This window comes from Gigantopelta aegis, chromosome 9, assembly GCF_016097555.1.
Source record: "Gigantopelta aegis isolate Gae_Host chromosome 9, Gae_host_genome, whole genome shotgun sequence".
NCBI lineage: Eukaryota > Metazoa > Mollusca > Gastropoda > Neomphalida > Peltospiridae > Gigantopelta > Gigantopelta aegis.
The window spans coordinates 81,640,997-81,662,432 of record NC_054707.1 but is presented as its reverse complement, the minus strand read 5'-3'; the positions used below and the strand labels follow the sequence as shown (position 1 = coordinate 81,662,432).

General features: G+C 37.4%; 1 protein-coding gene across 1 annotated transcript in view; it reads left to right on the top strand.

Annotated features, from left to right (window-relative positions):
• LOC121381786 (cysteine--tRNA ligase, cytoplasmic-like) overlaps positions 1–21,436 on the top strand; it is a 270,786-nt gene that overhangs the window by 216,844 nt on the left and 32,506 nt on the right. Inside the window, exons 4-7 of the mRNA XM_041511141.1 lie at positions 3,816–3,912; positions 11,305–11,403; positions 13,323–13,472; positions 15,688–15,828. Coding sequence (XP_041367075.1) covers positions 3,816–3,912; positions 11,305–11,403; positions 13,323–13,472; positions 15,688–15,828 — 487 coding nt within the window. The remainder of the gene's footprint in view (positions 1–3,815; positions 3,913–11,304; positions 11,404–13,322; positions 13,473–15,687; positions 15,829–21,436) is intronic.

Sequence of the window (21,436 nt, the reverse complement as noted above, 5' to 3'; positions counted from 1 at the left end):
CATTTGTATACACACAACTAGGAGATCCTAATGAATTGCTAATTACCAACTGTATATATACCGGGTGGCCTGGACAAAATGTATAACCCTAACGAATATAGAATTTTTTAGTTTTTTTAATCTGGACACTGTAACTTTGATATTTCACACACATTACTACATGGATATTTGTTATATTAAAAAAAAAAATTGGGCCTTAGATTAAATATTGTTAAAATAGCAACAGATTAAAAAATGGGGCCAGGACGTAGTCCAGTGGTATAGCATTCATTTGAGGCACAGTCAGTCCAGGATCGATCCCCATCAGTGGACCAATTGGGCTATTTGTCGTTCCTGCCAGTGCACTACGACTGGTATATCAAAGGCTTTGTATGTGCTATTGTGTCTGTGGGATGGTGTATATAAAACATTCCTTGCTACTAATTGAAAAATGTAACAGGTTTCAACTCTAAGACTATATGTTTGCCATCCAATAGAAGATGATTAAAAATCAATGTGCTCAAGTGCTGTCATTAAACAAAACAAACTTTAACTTTAATCATCTCAGTGCCAAATTGCTAACAAAAGGTGTTTGTGGGGTTGAGGGTGGGTGGGGGATCTTCTTTTAATTACCTTGAAAGTAATCAAACCATGGATCTTTGGTATGTGAAATAATTTTGACAGTTTGTTTAAATAAAAAAATAATAATGAAACTTTATATAGAATAAAATACCAATTGATGGGTAATAAATAGAATAAAATACCAATTGATGGGTAATAAATAGAATAATAAACTTGTTACCAGTTATTACCCACTTTGTTTTTCATGAAATAATTTTCATTTCACATGGGACATAAACTTGATAATAACTGGTAACTTGTTTATTATCCTCTGTATACTTCTAATAAAATGTGTTGAGTGTGTTGTTAAATAAAACATATCCTTCCTTCCTATGTACTGGTATCTAATAAATAAAATATTTCAAGTCATATACACTCTTTACAAAAATTGGGGAACTCTAATAAGAATTTACTATTGCAAAAATTGTAAGGTATATTAGCTGTGGAGAATGGTTATATGATTATAGTGAATTAATTGGGCAAACATTACAACCGGTAGTTCAGTATTACAGTAGGTTTTATGACCACCGAAGATCTTGTAAGACGATTGGGGTCAGAAGTGAAATTTGAAAGTTGACTGGGTTTTTTATCAGTAAATTGCAATTTCAAACAATAACAATGACTAAAAACAAAACAATAACAACTGTATGATCAACAGAATGAAAAAGATTGACAGAAATAATGTTCCACAGTGATTAATCGACCTTCCTGGAAATTGTCAAAATCGAGAATGACACCCCACGCACGTGTATGGGGCAACTGTGTGATGCATGTGCAAACTATGGAATGTGTTTCGGTGTGTTGATAAACAGAGCTGAATGTTCTTTACTAGGATGTCTGTGGTCAAAACGTATGTTCGGTCCAATAGTTAACATTAATATTTCAGGTTCCACTACTTTTTTTGAAGAGTATATAATAGACATCTCATGAAGATATGGTTGGATATTTCATTTCAAATGCAACATGTTAGTAAGCTGTCAAGATTTTCTCTTTACCAGTTGGGTGTTGCTAATATGAAAATAAAAATCCTGGTTATTATTCATTGGATGGCCCCTGCACGTGCTGTAACCTCACTGTGATGCAAGGGTGTAACATTCTCTTTGAGAATGGCCAATACAGCACAAAATTGAAATTTTGAGTAAAAGTCAGTATCTATCTGTGATATTTATATTTTTGCACAGTTCTTTACACTGTTTCTATTTAAATCTTCAATTTTTATATTGATGTTGATCATCACTTCATGTTTAGCATTTACTATAGTTTGACACCCAATAGCCGATGTATTGTTCGTGCTGGGGTGTCATTAAACATTCACTTACCATAGTTTGACACCCAATAGCCGATGTATTGTTCGTGCTGGGGTGTCATTAAACATTCACTTACCATAGTTTGACACCCAATAGCCGATGTATTGTTCGTGCTGGGGTGTCGTTAAACATTCATCCATTCATTGGATGGAGATGGAGATGGGATGTAGCCCAGTGGCAAAGCACTGGCTTGATGTGTGGTCAGTTTGGGATCAATCCACGTCGTAAGGCTATTTTTCGTTCCTATCAGTGCACCATTAAACAAAACAAACTTTTAGCTAATTTGAAAATAAAAATCCAGGTTATTTTTCATTGGGCAGTTTGATAACTATACCACCTCCAAAATAATACCACAGTCTCACTAATCACATGGGCCTTTACAAATTCCTTTTCAAAGTTAAAGAGCATGAACACAAGATCATGGCAAATAAAAGCCTTGTGTAATGGCCGACATGGACCAATAGTGGGCCATGACTCACTGACCAATCAAACACCTTGGTCCCTAGTGAGCTATTTATTGACTTTCAGCAGAATAATTTTTTTTATGCCTTTTGTTTGCCATTTGCAACAAATAACCAAGCCGGGTGCTAAGAGATGGTATTGTGAATTTTAGTGTCTCCACATAATTGAAGCTATGAATCTCATTTCAAAGCCATCCACAGCACAAAATGAATTGAACGTGCCCATTTCGGGTCAAAAGGTCACTAAATATCTGTTTAGCACATTCTAAGACTGTTGGAGCATGATTGTCAAATTAGCAGAACATTGTTATGAATGAAGAATGATTTTTTTTCTAAAATATTTTGAAGTTTTAACTGATGTATAGAGTTGGGGAATAATTAAGTAGAAAAAGTCCATTATATTTTTAAACTGGGTTTTAACACTTAAAAACTGAATATGGGGTCAGTTAATTTTATTAAAATGAAAAACAGTAATTGTTATTTGAAAAATGTATTTGTTTTAATATTTACTCTAATGGACCTTTTATATGTATAAGTTCTTTGAATTTTTGACTTACATGAATAGGGTATGATGTAAAGGAAATAATTAAAATAAATAAATATTATTCTTTAAACTGGTTGCTGAAACAAAATAAAATTTCCCGGCTCAATCTTGGGTGAGTTAATTGAGTTTAAAGCACTATACAAGGCGGGACTTAGCTCAGTCAGTAGAGTGCTTGCTAGATGCGTTTTGGTCATACGATCATTTCATTTCAACTTATATTCGTGCTTATAGCCAAATAAGGTTCAAGCACAATGTCCTGGGCACACACCTCAACTATCTGGACTGCCTGTCCAGGACAGTGGGTTAGTCATTGACTGTTAGTGGTTAGTGAGAGAAAAGATGGTATGGTGGCCGTACACCTACCTATTGAGTCAATAACCACGACAACACCGAGGCCGGTGGTCATAGGATCAAACCTCCTCAGTAGACTCATGGTTGGTTTTTTCCTCTCTCAGACAGTGTCCACATCTGGTATATTAAATGCCATGGTATGTACTGTCCTGTCTGTGGGAAAGTGCATGTAAAAGATCCCTTAGTGCTAATGGAAAAATGTAATTGATGTTCTCTGAAGACTACGTGTGAGAATGACCAAATGTTTGACATCAACAGTCGATGATTCATTAATCAGTGTGCTAACTTTAGAACCCTACGTACCTTTGTTTACTTCATTAGTCTTGTTCAACTTAATGTGCTACCACAACCAATATGCTATTCAACCTGAGTCATCTTTTCCACTGCAGAATTGTAGGTAAGTATAAATAATAATAATAATAATAATAATAATAATAATAATAACTAATTTTTTAATTTTCTCTAATCGTTTTGGATCTGATATATATTTGAATTATTAATTATTTAATAATACTACGTGTTAATTTTCTAGTGCATGATGTTGATTTTCAGGACGTACATTTCGTTTGACATTCTGCGGCGGGTAATGAACGATTTCTTCAACTATGATGTGCTCTATTGCATGAACATCACCGATATCGATGACAAGGTTTGGATTTCTTTACATCTCACTAACCTTAATGTCCGTCTGTTTAATATGTCCGTCTGTTTGATTTGGCAATATTCTGTAATTTCAGAGTTTTCATAAACCAAAGTTGTCTATAGATCATGTTGGAGTGTTATAAACCATCACCGTACTCATGATCAGTCTACCCACCCACCTAATCAACTCTCTCACCCACATTCATTTCATTTAAATGAATTTTCGTGCTTATATCCAATTAAGGTTCATGCTGTCCTGGGCACACACTTCAAAGCTATCTGGGCTGTCTGTCCAGGACAGTGGGTTAGTTGTTAATTGTTAGTGATTAGTGAGAGAAACGAGGGTGTAGTGGTCATACACCTACCCACTGAGTCATTAAAACTCACTCTGGGTGGAAGCCTGTACCGGCCTGCGAACTCTGTACCTACCAGTGGGTTAGTGATTAGTGAGAGAAACGAGGGTGTAGTGGTCTTACACCTACCCACTGAGTCATTAAAACTCACTCTGGGTGGAAGCCTGTACCGGCCTGCGAACTCTGTACCTACCAGCCTTATGTCCGATTGCTTAACCACAACACCACTGGGGCCGGTTCACCCACATACTCATTTACCCATCCACTTTGATCAACCCCTCAATCAAAAACCCTCTCACTTAACCACCATAACAGAACTTTGTTACAACTCAGGCTGTTACACAACGTCATGTGAGGAACATACAATAACAGTATTTTACAGTCACAAGACGGGCTTTACAGGAGATACTAAGATACTGTAGATTAATATAATGATGATATTCTGATTTTGACAGTCTACTTTCCAACTTCAATTTAAAGAAAAATGCTAAAAATATCCACTGGCCTTTAGTTAATTTTGTTGAGTATATTTCACAGATGTTCTCTGCTCTACAGAAATTTGATTTAAAAAACAAAAAACTGTTTATGACCACACATACAAAATGATAGTCTGCACATATTTTACACTATGAATACGAAATGCTATTTTTCTGCCTGATTAATCGAAGAATCACCCAGAGTTCTTCCCCCCTTGGGACTGTTTGGCAAGGAGTGTGATTAGTATGGGGAGCCGAGTGTTGAATATTTTGATTGGAGCAACAATTTTACAAATAATCACAGCCCCGGTCACCCCAATTAACTCGGGACTAAACCTATCCCCAGTGGGTCAATATTCAGAGTTGTCGCATTAAAAAAAAGCCGCCATTTTTTCCGCTTCTCATCTTATTATGCACGTACTGCCAATCACATATTTGCCTGTTTTATTCATTGCAGGGTTTAAATTAATCTTGGTAATTGATGTAATTTTTTTTTTTGGTCGTTGGATTTTTTGTTTAACAAGAATCATGTGTGTGGTTAATAGTACTGGTATTTGAAAACAAAATTAAAAGAACTTATTTATTTATTTTGAAAAAATATTTAAAAAAATCTTCTGAATGCCGAATCCAAATGAATGTTTGGAATCGGTTATTGACTAGCATCAACTGAAGTGGCTAAGAGGTCCGAACCATCCCCCAACAATCCACTTACTTTATATTCAATATGAGATGTGGTGGAAAAGAAGCTGTTAGTCAGCTCACAAGTCATGAATAATTATCTACTCTCACCAACAATTTCTTGTAAATCACTTTGGATGCAAGAAGAGAGAGAGAGAGCGAAAGTGAGAGATAAAAAAAAAAAATGCCATGCAGTACTGTTAATTGCTGCAGAATTGTGTGATTACTATGCAGATTGAAGTCACATGACCTTTTCTTTCCTACCTCCCAGTGTCAAGAACTCTTTGGGTAATATCTTCCATAAGACTGTGACGTTTGTGACTCTGTTCTCTAATGATTCGCGTAATAGTGTGATAACTTAATAATATGTAAATTGGTTCTTCCTGCAATTACCTGCTAAAGCAACGGCTAATGCATCTCGTAGATTAGCGGAGCATATTTGTGGGCAACATGAAATGTGCCGACGACTATTATCACGCTTTATTACATCATTCAGATGCCGTTGCTTTTGATGATATATCTGATTGCATCAAGTTGTTGAATTAGTCTTGTCATAAAGACAATAAAAAATATCAGATTGTGAAAAAAACATTTCTCTCAATGGCTACAAATGATTGGGGAAAGGAACGATTTTCTTCAAGACCAATCTCTTGTGATCTTTTTGTTTTAATAGCTCATTTGAAGATTTTATTTAGTCAGCAGTGGTTTCAAAGAAAATAGATTTGATTTTGATTTGAAATGTGTTTTATTAGCTGAAACAACATTCTGTTCACTACTGGTACATCAGCAAAATTACATTTGTTATTGTACTTGCTTTGTTTTGTAGTTGTTGTTGTGATTTTAGCAGAGTTTGACAAATCCGCTAGCCCAACGCCCATGGCGAGTCGATTTTAAGTTCTGGGTCCATATTTTAGACGATACCTTAGCACTACGAAATCGTAAAACCACCATAGGCTGTGACATCACTATAGCACACGCCATAGTGATGTCACAGCTTACGATAATTTTATGATTTCGTAGGCTAAGATTGCTTAAAAAATATGGGCCCAGACTAGTGAGAAACACAAATCCACTAGACCGAAGGGTTAGCCGGTTGGTTTTGTGTGTCTTTTTTACCCCCCACCCCCATTGCTCGATCATGGTGTTTTTTTCCTCAGCTGAAATTTCATTTAAATTGTTTTGGTTAAAACTATAAACAGCAGAGGCCTAATTCACTAAACTCTTACAACTTTGCGATCTCGCAGTGCAATGCTAAAAGACTTGCAAAGAGGATGCTTTGTTGTCTAGCAGAGCCTCGGAGACCTAAGAGATCCCAGAAATGCACAGTAGTTTAACGTACCACTTGGCACAATAAAATATTACCTGCACGAAAATATTTGCATTTTTCAGTGATAACACATAATAGCTAGTGATTATATCTTCTAAACAACATGCATCCATTTCCAGTGGTTGGCTCCATTAAGTTCTGATTGTAGCTCAGTGGTGGAGCACTTGACCGATGTTTAATGGGTAAAACATTAATGGTTATGTATGGAAAATGCATATCTTCGTCATCAGTAATCGCTTTTCTTTATGCTTCGTAAAAGTCAAATCAAGAGTTGTACTGCCTGCATGAAGTGCACCACAGTGAGCATCAGGTCTTCGGTTACACACCACCAGTAATTACTCCATGCAGGTCAATACAATTTCTATGTCATTTTTTCATTTCAACTTATTTTCGTGCTTATATCCAATTAAGGTTCAAGCACGCTGTCCTGGGCACACACCTCAGCTATCTGGGCTGTCTGTCCAGGACAGTGGGTTAGTTGTTAGTTGGTTAGAGGTTAGTGAGAGAGAAGAGGGTGTAGTGGCCATACACCTACCCATTGAGCCCTTAAGAACTCGCTCTGGGTGGGAGCCGGTACCGGGCTGCGAACCCTGTACCTACCAGCCTATAGTCCGATGGCTTAACCACTGCGCCACCGAGGCCGGTTTCCTATGTCAGAATATATTCTGTGAAAAATACAACACTATTGAGAGGGTCATGTGACTACTAATTATAGGGAGTGCTCTCAACTGACATGTACCATGTAAAAAATCAACATAGGTCGACAACAAAATTTGTCTATTAATGGCCCCTATGCCCGAGTACCACCCCATGTTGCTGTTATACAAGTGGCACCATACCACTTGCACCACTGTTATCAGTTAGTATTACATATAACAAGTTACTTCAAACCAATAGGTTATTTAAATACAACAGAGGTCAACCTACTTGTAATCATCAAAGAAAGATTTTAAAAAGCATATAAGAATTTTGTAGTATTTGTTTTTTATGAGGAACTTTTTCCTAAACCGGACTATAATAAGCTGCTACAGCAAGTAACGACTTGACTAATGGTGGTGTGTTGCCTTCAATTTCACCCGTCTGTGGCCCCATTGGGCTATTTCTCATTCCAGCCAGTGCACCACGACTGGTATATCAAAGGCTGTGGTATGTACTACCCTGTCTGTGGGATGGTACATATAAAAGATCCCTTGCTGCTAATTGAAAAGAGTAGCCCATGAAGTGGCGACAGCGGGTTTCCTCTCTCAATATTTGTGTGGTCCTTAACCATATGTCTGATGCCATATAACCATAAATAAAATGTGTTGAGTGCGTCGTTAAATAAAACAATTCTTTCTTGTTCACTTTAGTTTCTTGCTTAGAATATTAATTTCTTTCCATCCCTGCTTGTCCTAGTGTCTGTGGTAGCTGCATGAAGACTGTTTTCACGACCAGTTGGGACATGTTATAGGCATGTCCTAGTGTCTGTGGTAGCTGCATGAAGACTGTTTTCACGACCAGTTGGGACATGTTATAGGCATGTCGTAGTGTCTGTGGTAGCTGCATGAAGACTGTTTTCACGACCAGTTAGGACATGTTATAGGCATGTCCTAGTGTCTGTGGTAGCTGCATGAAGACTGTTTTCACGACCAGTTGGGACATGTTATAGGCTTGTCCTAGTGTCTGTGGTAGCTGCATGAAGACTGTTTTCACGACCAGTTGGGACATGTTATAGGCTTGTCCTAGTGTCTGTGGTAGCTGCATGAAGACTGTTTTCACGACCAGTTGGGACATGTTATAGGCATGTCCTAGTGTCTGTGGTAGCTGCATGAAGACTGTTTTCACGACCAGTTGGGACATGTTATAGGCATGTCCTAGTGTCTGTGGTAGCTGCATGAAGACTGTTTTCACGACCAGATGGGACATGTTATAGGCATGTCGTAGTGTCTGTGGTAGCTGCATGAAGACTGTTTTCACGACCAGTTGGGACATGTTATAGGCATGTCGTAGTGTCTGTGGTAGCTGCATGAAGACTGTTTTCACGACCAGTTGGGACATGTTATAGGCATGTCGTAGTGTCTGTGGTAGCTGCATGAAGACTGTTTTCACGACCAGTTGGGACATGTTATAGGCATGTCGTAGTGTCTGTGGTAGCTGCATGAAGACTGTTTTCACGACCAGTTGGGACATGTTATAGGCATGTCACGACCAGTTGGGACATGTTATAGGCATGTCGTATGCTGCATTATCACGACCAGTTGGGACATGTTATAGGCATGTCGTAGTGTCTGTGGTAGCTGCATGAAGACTGTTTTCACGACCAGTTGGGACATGTTATAGGCATGTCGTAGTGTCTGTGGTAGCTGCATGAAGACTGTTTTCACGACCAGTTGGGACATGTTATAGGCATGTCGTAGTGTCTGTGGTAGCTGCATGAAGACTGTTTTCACGACCAGTTGGGACATGTTATAGGCATGTCACGACCAGTTGGGACATGTTATAGGCATGTCGTAGTGTCTGTGGTAGCTGCATGAAGACTGTTTTCACGACCAGTTGGGACATGTTATAGGCATGTCGTAGTGTCTGTGGTCTGTGGTAGCTGGGCATGTTATAGACTGTCTGTTTGCATGAAGACTGTTTTCACGACCAGTTGGGACATGTTATAGGCATGTCCTAGTGTCTGTGGTAGCTGCATGAAGACTGTTTTCACGACCAGTTGGGACATGTTATAGGCATGTCGTAGTGTCTGTGGTAGCTGCATGAAGACTGTTTTCACGACCAGTTGGGACATGTTATAGGCATGTCGTAGTGTCTGTGGTAGCTGCATGAAGACTGTTTTCACGACCAGTTGGGACATGTTATAAGCACAGAACCTAGTTTCAACCAGTGAAAATGGACACTTATGTTTGGTTAATCTACAAACCTGTAACACATTGGTATAAAGTTACAACAAAGTAAAACAAGAGTCTTTGACATGGTGAAATACCCTTAGAAATAGATTAGAACTTGACCATTACTTGTCAGATACACGTGCGTTTTTGAAAAGATGAAAAATGCATTTTGTGAAATTGAAAACATCAGGATGACCAGAAACATTCGGATGTATGAAAATTAATAATCTAGACAATAAAATCTACGTATGCTTTCAATTATTAAAACTGTCACTAATAGTGTTTAAAAACTAGGGTCTGTCACTTTATAAACGTTTGCTGATACTGTCAGTTATGTGAGTACCGTACCTGTTAAAAACGTTTGCTGATACTGTCAGTTTTGTGAGTACCGTACCTGTTAAAAACGTTTGCTGATACTGTCAGTTTTGTGAGTACCGTACCTGTTAAAAACGTTTGCTGATACTGTCAGTTTTGTGAGTACCGTACCTGTTAAAAACGTTTGCTGATACTGTCAGTTTTGTGAGTACCGTACCTGTTATAAACGTTTGCTGATACTGTCAGTTATGTGAGTACCGTACCTGTTATAAACGTTTGCTGATACTGTCAGTTTTGTGAGTACCGTACCTGTTATAAACGTTTGCTGATGCTGTCAGTTTTGTGAGTACCGTACCTGTTATAAACGTTTGCTGATGCTGTCAGTTTTGTGAGTACCGTACCTGTTATAAACGTTTGCTGATGCTGTCAGTTTTGTGAGTACCGTACCTGTTAAAAACGTTTGCTGATACTGTCAGTTTTGTGAGTACCGTACCTGTTAAAAACGTTTGCTGATACTGTCAGTTTTGTGAGTACCGTACCTGTTATAAACGTTTGCTGATACTGTCAGTTTTGTGAGTACCGTACCTGTTATAAACGTTTGCTGATACTGTCAGTTTTGTGAGTACCGTACCTGTTAAAAACGTTTGCTGATACTGTCAGTTTTGTGAGTACCGTACCTGTTAAAAACGTTTGCTGATACTGTCAGTTTTGTGAGTACCGTACCTGTTAAAAACGTTTGCTGATACTGTCAGTTTTGTGAGTACCGTACCTGTTAAAAACGTGTCCCATTGAATCATTATATTTGATTATTCAAAACACTTAACTGATGGTGAACATGAGCAATTACCAAATATTTGACATCCTGTATTAACAAATCAATGTGCTCTAGTGGTGTCATCAAACAAAACAAACTTTAACTTTAATATGTACATTGTAGCAAGTCTATGCAAATCTAACATGTTTCTGGTCATCTTTGGTGTTTGTAGTACCGTACTTCTTTCAAAATAAAACTTGAAAATTTGGTGGACAAACTTGTAGAGATAAATTTCACTTTGCTAGATGAGAAAAAATAACTATCGTACTTTAAGTAAGAAGCCGAGTATTTGGCAAACATTCTACATAATGTACAAGGGAACCAAATACTTAAGAAAATATTAGGGGTGTGTGTGTTTTGTTTTTTGTTTGTTTTTTACTATTAATTATTTACATGCTGACTTTGACATAAAAAAGTAATACTGGTGTGTTTGTGTGGGGAGGTGGGGGGGGGGGGGGGTAGTATGTTTTGTGTGAGTTTGTTTTGTTTTTTTACTACTAATTATGTACATGCTGACTTTGACATAAAAAAAACCCTGTGTAATCTTTATTCTGTTTTCCCAACAGATCATTGTTCGAGCTCGACAGAATTATTTACTGGACAAATACACAGGTGAATCTCGTCCGCTGAAAACAGTGCTTGCTGATATAAAGGAGGCCATGAAGGTAACACTGTCTTACCCCACCCCATCCCTCCACTTCCCTCCACTTGTTTACCCACTGTCTTACCCCACTCCATCCATCCACTTCCCACCTCTTGTTTACCCCCTGTCTTACCCCACTCCATCCATCCACTTCCCTCCACTTGTTTACCCCCTGTCTTACCCCACTCCATCCATCCACTTCCCTCCACTTGTTTACCCCCTGTCTTACCCCACTCCATCCATCCACTTCCCTCCACTTGTTTACCCCCTGTCTTACCCCACTCCATCCATCCACTTCCCTCCACTTGTTTACCCCCTGTCTTACCCCACTCCATCCATCCACTTCCCTCCACTTGTTTACCCCCTGTCTTGCCCCACTCCATCCATCCACTTCCCTCCACTTGTTTACCCCCTGTCTTGCCCCGCTCCATCCATCCACTTCCCACCACTTGTTTACCCACTGTCTTACCCCACTCCATCCATCCACTTCCCTCCACTTGTTTACCCACTGTCTTATCCTACTCCATCCATCCACTTCCCACCACTTGTTTACCCACTGTCTTACCCCACTCCATCCATCCACTTCCCACCACTTGTTTACTCCATCCCCAGTCTTACCCCACTCCATCCATCCACTTCCCACCACTTGTTTACCCACTGTCTTACCCTACTCCATCCATCCACTTCCCACCACTTGTTTACCCAGTCTTACCCCACTCCATCCATCCACTTCCCACCACTTGTTTACCCAGTCTTACCCCACTCCATCCATCCACTTCCCACCACTTGTTTACCCAGTCTTACCCCACTCCATCCATCCACTTCCCACCACTTGTTTACCCAGTCTTACCCCACTCCATCCATCCACTTCCCACCACTTGTTTACCCACTGTCTTACCCTACTCCATCCATCCACTTCCCACCACTTGTTTACCCAGTCTTACCCCACTCCATCCATCCACTTCCCACCACTTGTTTACCCAGTCTTACCCCACTCCATCCATCCACTTCCCACCACTTGTTTACCCAGTCTTACCCCACTCCATCCATCCACTTCCCACCACTTGTTTACCCAGTCTTACCCCACTCCATCCATCCACTTCCCACCACTTGTTTACCCACTGTCTTACCCTACTCCATCCAAATCCTTCCCACCACTTGTTTACCCCAGTGGTAAAGAACTCGCCTGATGCATGGTCGATCTAGGATCGATCCCCATCAGTGGACCCATTGGGATATTTCTCATTCCAGCCACGGCACCACGATTTGTATATCATAGGACATGGTATGTGCTATCCTGTCTGTGGTATGATGCATATAAAAGATCCCTTGTTACTAATGGAAAAAATGCGGGTTTCCTTTCTAGGACTATACATCAAAATTACCAAAGGTTTGACATTCAGTAGCTGATTATTAATACATCAATGTGCACTAGTGATGTTGTTAAACAACACAAAACTTGTTTAACTTGAAACGTCTGCTGAAGGAACCTGGTGTAAAAGGATATATGTGGATTGCTCGGTCAAAAGTCAAATGGTTAGTCCATTATATTACAGGTATTGCTAAAAGGATATATGTGGATTGCTCGGTCAAAAGTCAAATGGTTAGTCCATTATATTACAGGTATTGCTAAAAGGATATATGTGGATTGCTTGGTCAAAAGTCAAATGGTTAGTCCATTATATTACAGGTATTGCTAAAAATTTACAGGTTTTACAACAATTCCAATTATTGAAACTTCCAGATCATGTCATCAGTTTTGGACATTTTAATAAAGTTATCCCTTAAATTTCATCTTTTCTTTTTATAAGATACAAAGTCAAATGTGAGGATATTACAACTAAACTTTGTATAAATAGACAGTATTTTATGTTGTTTGAGTGCAAATACATGCAAATGGAATGTCATATTAAACTGAATATCTAACCAATTTATTTTTAGCCATTCACTGAGAAGCTGGAGAAAGAGACCGACCCTGACAAGAAGGTCATGATGGAGAAAATCAAGGCCAAGGTCACTGAAACCCTCAAGGACATTGAGAAGGTCATGAGTGGAGCATCAAGTGAAGATGAGTTGCAGAAGCTCAGAGATGTAAAATTCAGTCTTTTAATCTCGTTTTTCTAGTCGGACTATCAGTATTACTGTGTGTTAAGTTGCAGATAGAGGATGATTTTATCTTAAAAACAATATACAGTGAAACCTATCAAAACCAGACCCTATGTAAACCGGCATTCTCTCAAAACCAGATGTTTATCACGGTCCCTTTTTACATATCACTACAAACGACAACCTGTACACACCTTCTACAGTGAAACCACTCTAAACCAGACACCTATGGGACCAAGTAAAAACATCCACTTGTAATGGGTATCCGCTTTAGACAGGTTGTCGTTTGTAGTGATATGTAAAAAGGGACCGTGATAAACATCTGGTTTTGAGAGAATGCCGGTTTACAGAGGGTCTGGTTTTGATAGGTTTCACTGTATATTGTTTTTAAGATAAAATCATCCTCTATCTGCAACTTGACACAGTGGTAGTAGATGAACTAAAATTGCATACCTATTGCATAGCTATTTTGTTTTACAACACACATTTATAACCAATCACAGGACTTGTGGTGTTCACTTCTCTATCAAAAGTAATCTATACTACACCCCACTACATGTTAGGTGAGGACTCTCCCACTAAGCTTCATCGTGCTCCTTTAACTATAACAGCACGGTGAAGCTTAGTGGGAGAGTCCTCACCTAACATGTAGTGGGGTGTAGTATAGATTACCCTTGATGAATCTAAGTCACCTCACCCCACCCCATTCCATGTTGTGCTCACATCTAGTACATCAAAGTCAGTGGTATGTACTGTTCTGTCTATGGGAAAACTGTATATATAAAAAATCCCTTGCTATTTGCTGGTATGAGGATCTTAAAGGTAGTACTGAACCAAATAACTTCCAACTGGGTCAAAGTTCAAGGTGGACCAAACTTTTGATAGAGAAGTGAACACCACAAGTCCTGTGATTGGTTATAAATGTGTGTTGTAAAAAAAAATAGCTATGCAATTTTAGTTCATCTACTACCACTGTGTCAAGTAGTCTTGTGCTTGAAATATGTATGGGGTACCTGTGAAAAAAAAGTACTCAAATTTTGTGCAAAACTAGGGATGTTGTTAAAACATCTGGTTATACCGAAAATGAGCCATAAAAGGTACCATTTTCTTCAGTTAATACTTTGAGGTAGGGGTTGTAGTACTGATATTTATGGGTCATAGTTTGGTTGATATATTGCATATAGTGTTTTTAAAACACAAACGTTAACATGGTCGCCTATGGGATTTTATTTGGTATAGTCATACCTCCATAGTGAACCTCACATCTAGTACATCAAAGACAGTGGTATGTACTGTTCTGTCTATGGAGAAACTGTATATAAAAATATAAAAATCCCTTTGTATTTGCAGGCATGAGGATCTTAAATGGCAGCAACACATTTCTGTTCATTCTAAACAAACTATGAAAATAACCATCTGTTAGACACAAAACAGCCATACTTTAAAATGGAGCGGGATTTAGCTCAGTCAGTTGAGTGCTCGCGTGAACCACCTTGGTGGATCCATTCAGCTGATTGGGGTTTTTCTTGTTTCACCCAGTGCACCACAACTGGTCAAAGGCTGTGGTACAGTATGTGCTTCCCTGTCTGTGGAAAAATGCATATAAAAGATCCTTTGCTGCAGTAGGAACAATGTAGCTCTGGTTTCCTTTGATGACTACGAGTCAGAATTACCAAATATTTTACATCCAACAGCCGATGATTAATTGATCAATGTGCTCCAGTGGTGTCGTTAAACAAATCAAACTTTTACTTTAAAATAGGCTGAGGTATCATTCCTTTCCTTTGCAATCCATTAGGCTGTCTAAATTATATATTTTTATAAAGAAGTTATGTTTATATGTGTTTATAATGTATAGTAATATATTATTTACCGTAAAACACCTCTAAACTGGACCCTCAGTAAACCATAATTCCCTCAAAACTGAATTTTTTCACAGTCCATTTTTAAATTTCTCTACAAAACAGAACCTCTTTAAACTGGATACCCGATAAAATCAGACTTTTTACTTGTTCTCATTGGTGTGTGGTTTAGAGAGGTTTCACTGAATTTGATTCTAATTTCTGTTTACTCTGCTACTTATTCAATGAGTAATATTTTTCCTGATGTGACATATTGTTCGTATTCTATCTATTCTATATATTTTTGTCCAGCTACGCTCTTAGACATTCACTCATTCCCTTTGTTTGGTATTTAACAGAATCTCCTGACAAATGCTCGAGATATCCTGTCCTCTTGGCTTGACAAACTTCATGGGTCTGAGATTACTGACAACTCCATCTTTTCTGACCTCCCCACATTCTGGGAAGAAGAATTCCACAAAGATATGGAATCACTCAATGTAAGTCTTAAAGCCACAATCTCACCTCACCATGTTTAATATCATTTTCACAAATATGTAGAATCGGTCAGGGTAAGTGTTAAGGTCACAATCTCACCTCACCATGTTATAATATCATTTTCGCATATATGTAGAATCGGTCAGGGTAAGTGTTAAGGTCACAATCTCACCTCACCATGTTATAATATCATTTTCACATATATGTAGAATCGGTCAGGGTAAGTGTTAAGGTCACAATCTCACCTCACCATGTTATAATATAATTTTCACAAAGATATGGTATGACTCAATGGAAGTCTTAAACCCACAGTCTCACCTCACCATGTTGTAGTATAATTTTCACAAAGATATGGTATGACTCAATGGAAGTCTTAAACCCACAGTCTCACCTCACCATGTTGTAGTATAATTTTCACAAAGATATGGTATGACTCAATGGAAGTCTTAAACCCACAGTCTCACCTCACCATGTTGTAGTATAATTTTCACAAAGATATGGTATGACTCAATGGAAGTCTTAAACCCACAGTCTCACCTCACCATGTTGTAGTATAATTTTCACAAAGATATGGTATGACTCAATGGAAGTCTTAAACCCACAGTCTCACCTCACCATGTTGTAGTATAATTTTCACAAAGATATGGTATGACTCAATGGAAGTCTTAAACCCACAGTCTCACCTCACCATGTTGTAGTATAATTTTCACAAAGATATGGTATGACTCAATGGAAGTCTTAAACCCACAGTCTCACCTCACCATGTTGTAGTATAATTTTCACAAAGATATGGTATGACTCAATGGAAGTCTTAAACATTACAATCTCACCTCACCATGTTGTAGTATAATTTTCACAAAGATATGGTATGACTCAATGGAAGTCTTAAACCCACAGTCTCACCTCACCATGTTGTAGTATAATTTTCACAAAGATATGGTATGACTCAATGGAAGTCTTAAACATTACAATCTCACCTCACCATGTTGTAGTATAATTTTCACAAAGATATGGTATGACTCAATGGAAGTCTTAAACCCACAGTCTCACCTCACCATGTTGTAGTATAATTTTCACAAAGATATGGTATGACTCAATGGAAGTCTTAAACCCACAGTCTCACCTCACCATGTTGTAGTATAATTTTCACAAAGATATGGTATGACTCAATGGAAGTCTTAAACCCACAGTCTCACCTCACCATGTTGTAGTATAATTTTCACAAAGATATGGTATGACTCAATGGAAGTCTTAAACATTACAATCTCACCTCACCATGTTGTAGTATAATTTTCACAAAGATATGGTATGACTCAATGGAAGTCTTAAACCCACAGTCTCACCTCACCATGTTGTAGTATAATTTTCACAAAGATATGGTATGACTCAATGGAAGTCTTAAACCCACAGTCTCACCTCACCATGTTGTAGTATAATTTTCACAAAGATATGGTATGACTCAATGGAAGTCTTAAACATTACAATCTCACCTCACCATGTTGTAGTATAATTTTCACAAAGATATGGTATGACTCAATGGAAGTCTTAAACATTACAATCTCACCTCACCATGTTGTAGTATAATTTTCACAAAGATATGGTATGACTCAATGGAAGTCTTAAACATTACAATCTCACCTCACCATGTTATACATGTAACATTATTTACTAACCACTGACAGTGATAACAAACAAATTTATTAAAGCTGTAGTTTGTATTTTGCATTAGTTATATGTTTTTTAAGTCTCTTATTCTAAGGTCAGTTATTACTTAAGATCGAGAATTGGTTCCTTTCGATCAGGGTCTAAAATATCTGCCATAGGAACCCCGTAGAAACAGGATAAATGCAGTTGATTTTTTAATCGGTTGCTTAAAGATCAAAGGCACCATAAAATCCATTAATTGGATTATTTTCATAATAAATGCATCAACCTCAACCCTCATGGATTTAGCAGAATCATTACGAATTTGGCAGAATCATTACGAATTTAAAGCATAGATTACACTATTAGGATTGTCTTGTTCGAAATTTAAATTTTTAGAAAGAAAATCGTAATTTTGCATATTTGGTGTCAGATCGTATTTTGGAAGGCACCAATGTTGTTAATACCTGAGAAATGGAACTGTTTCCCTCTTCACAGTCAACAATCATAGATTGGTTTCCTGCCTTGTTCTTTAAACTTATGGATTCTGGATAGTGAGCATAGCAAGCGTGGTGATATAGAATAAACCAATCTATCAATCGGTCTGATGTTTGCTGATTGGGTACGACCTTGAACTTGACTTTACCAAAATGTTGAAAAACACGCTCCTGAGCCATCACTGGTAACATTTCTATTTTGGGGGAGTGGGATTCGTATTTTTGAAGGCCTGGATTCCTAGGACACTCCAACTAGGGTTGGCATTTCTGGAGGACACATAACAAATCAAAAGTCCCATCATTGACCTACAGTTATTACTCAGCATTTTATCAACAGTACACTGTTTGTTCAGATTAATAAAGCACTCCTAGAAATAGTTCACTTGATAGTGGTGGGAATGATGTTTTCCAAACACGTTATTTTTCATTGGTTGTTTCCAACTGTCCAATGCTTACTGGGTTGCTTGTATCTAAGACTAAAGTCAGACTGAAAATGATGCACATTTTGAATCCAGTGTCTGGGCTCATAAAATTTCAGACTATAATCAAGTCTAAGCCGCTGCATATTTTTTGTACAGCATTGCCACAGTGTTTCAAAGGATAATCTTTTTAAATCTTACGAACGTTGGTTCGTGTCATTTTTATCTAGGTAACCAATTGTTTGCCTAACCAAATCAATTATATGTACCTCAAACTTGCATTGAATTTTCTTCTCTTTTTTTTGTTTAAGTTTACAGTTTTTATTTTGAAAACATAATGGTTCACCACATAACAAATTGACAGTTTATGTGATATTAAAATTGTGTAACCAACATCCAAACAAAACAATGGTTCACTTAAAAAAACATTTTCCCTGATGTTGAAGTCTCTAAACTTCATTAAAGTTTTTTTTGGTCTAGATTTTAAAAGTCTTATTGACACAACCATAGGTTTTTTACTTTTTAAAGTTGTATGCTTCCAACACTGAACCTGTAGAGGTATGAGACATGATGACTTAAATGTTCTAAACATTGAATTTTTGGGGAAAATCTCTGTGAGGACCCTTAATTTTTCACAAATGACATGAGAATAATCAGTTGCTAATAATAAGCAATAGGAGTGTTGACGGAATGAAACTCTTCTAGTCTTGGGATGATTTCAGAAAGATGGATGGATTTGTTGTTGAGGTGGGGTGGGGATGAACAGATGTCTCACCAAGTCTTCAACTAGGTTCGTCAAACATTAAACATTTAAACCTTAATAACATGATTTATAGCTAAGAGTTATTATGGCCTTATTCTTCTGGTGTTCGCTGAAATCTTACAAACCACTGTTGCATTTACTGATTTTTATAAACAAAGTATAACACCATTGTTGTTGTGTGTTTCTTTGGGGGGTTTTAAAGAAAGAAGTGTTTTATTTAATGACACACTCAACACATTTTATTTACAGTTATATGGCATCAGACATATGGTTATGGACCACACAGATTGTTTTAGAGGAAACCCGCTGTCGCCACTACATGGGCTACTCTTCCGATTAGCAGCAAGGGATTTTTTATTTGCGCTTCCCACAGGCAGGATAGCACAAACCATGGCCTTTGTTGAACCAGTTATGGATCACTGGTCGGTGCAAGTGGTTTACACCTACCCATTGAGCCTTGCGGAGCACTCACTCAGGGTTTGGAGTCGGTATCTGGATTAAAAATCCCATGCCTCGACTGGGATCCGAACCCAGTACCTACCAGCCTGTAGACCGATGGCCTAACCACTATGCCACCGAGGCCGGTATTGTTTTTTTTTAATGTCTTTGTTGTAAATTTATACTATTAGAAAAAGTTCAAAACCATCAAAGGCAAAAGATTCAAAACTTATGTTTAAAAGAAAGAAAACTGATCAACATTTTTTTGACAAGAATACAATCATGGATGAAATCGCCATGTTTTATCATAGCTTTCTTCATTATTTTAGGTTAATATGAATTAATTATTAATGGAATGTGCATTAGCAATTGTTAGAAAATTGTGTAGTTGGTTCAAGTTGTGAAACACATGGCGACTGTTTGTCTCAATTTGAACAAATTGGCGTTTTAACATGAACCTCTCTGTGTTAGTTTTCATAAGGACATGGTCTGGAACCACATTTTACTTTTTAATCTGAGCAAAATAATTATTATAAAGCACATGACACCTTCAGAGGCGTAAATATTTCCTTAATGCACATGTTTTGTAGTAAAATTTTCCACATTTTGAGACATTTTTCAAGTTTTAAGATCCATTTTTCAATCTTTTGGCATCTAAATCAAATGTGTGAGGGTAAGCGATTTCACGATCAGGCCATGGTGACAGATCTATTTTTTGGTTAAGATTCACATTAAAAGCTATTTCCATGGATTGAGCATTGGGAAAACTTTAATAAATTGGTTTAAACATTATTTTGAGACCATGGAAAGAATTTTGATTGTAGAAAACCAATAACACCATGCACAGTTTACCAATAACACCATGCACAGTTTACCAATAGCCCTATTCTCACATGTCTTTAAAAAGTCACACAAACAGGCTAAAACCTTTACAATTATTATCGGGGTTTTTTAATGGTAAAAATCCCCACAAAAACCCCCAATCTGATTAAAATTAGCTCTACTGGTCTACCAGTAGATCTAACAGCATTGTGTGGACTCCCATGTACAGGTGAAATTTCATCTATAAATAACCATTTAAATATTGACCAATTACACTTAGCCTTTTATAGCATTATTTGGGAGCATACAAATTCTAAAAATATCGGGCGAACAGGGAGAAAAGTGCAGTAATAAACTGTGAAATGTATACTAGTATAAACAGATTTTATGGCTATACCATCACAATTTTTTTTTTCGTTTTAAAACAAATTTTATATTGAAATTAGTTTCTGGCATACTTTGTAATTCACCCGAATCATTTCGTATACCCTCGGCATAATCCCGAATGTTTGCAAATTCTTTTCATATCACTGACATGATTTTGCAAGTAACGTTTTGATTGGTTGAATAAAAGGTCAACTGGACATGAGCTCCAATGGGGTGCTGTTAGATCCACAGGTAATAGTAATTAACAAGTGGATTTAATTTTAATTAGATTGAAAAAAAACCCCCCATAAAAAAACATACTAAAATATGTGAGAAAAACATAAATCATTATAATGGGATGTATATTTCAAGGAAGTAATTTAAGTAACATGGTATTTCAGTTGTTATTAACTGTTCCGATAGATGGAAATGTTTTATGATTGTAAAAAAAAAGTGTAAGTTTTATGAAATATTTTATTATTTGTAAAAAAGTGCAATGAAATAATGTATAATTGTAAAAATAATGTGCAATGAAATATTTAAAAATCTGTAAAAAATAAAGTGCTACCCTGATAAAGTTTGTTAAAATATTTATTTAAAAACTAAACCCTGGGTTATTAATGGTATATTTCTTGTATGTTGGATATTTTGCGTGGTACTA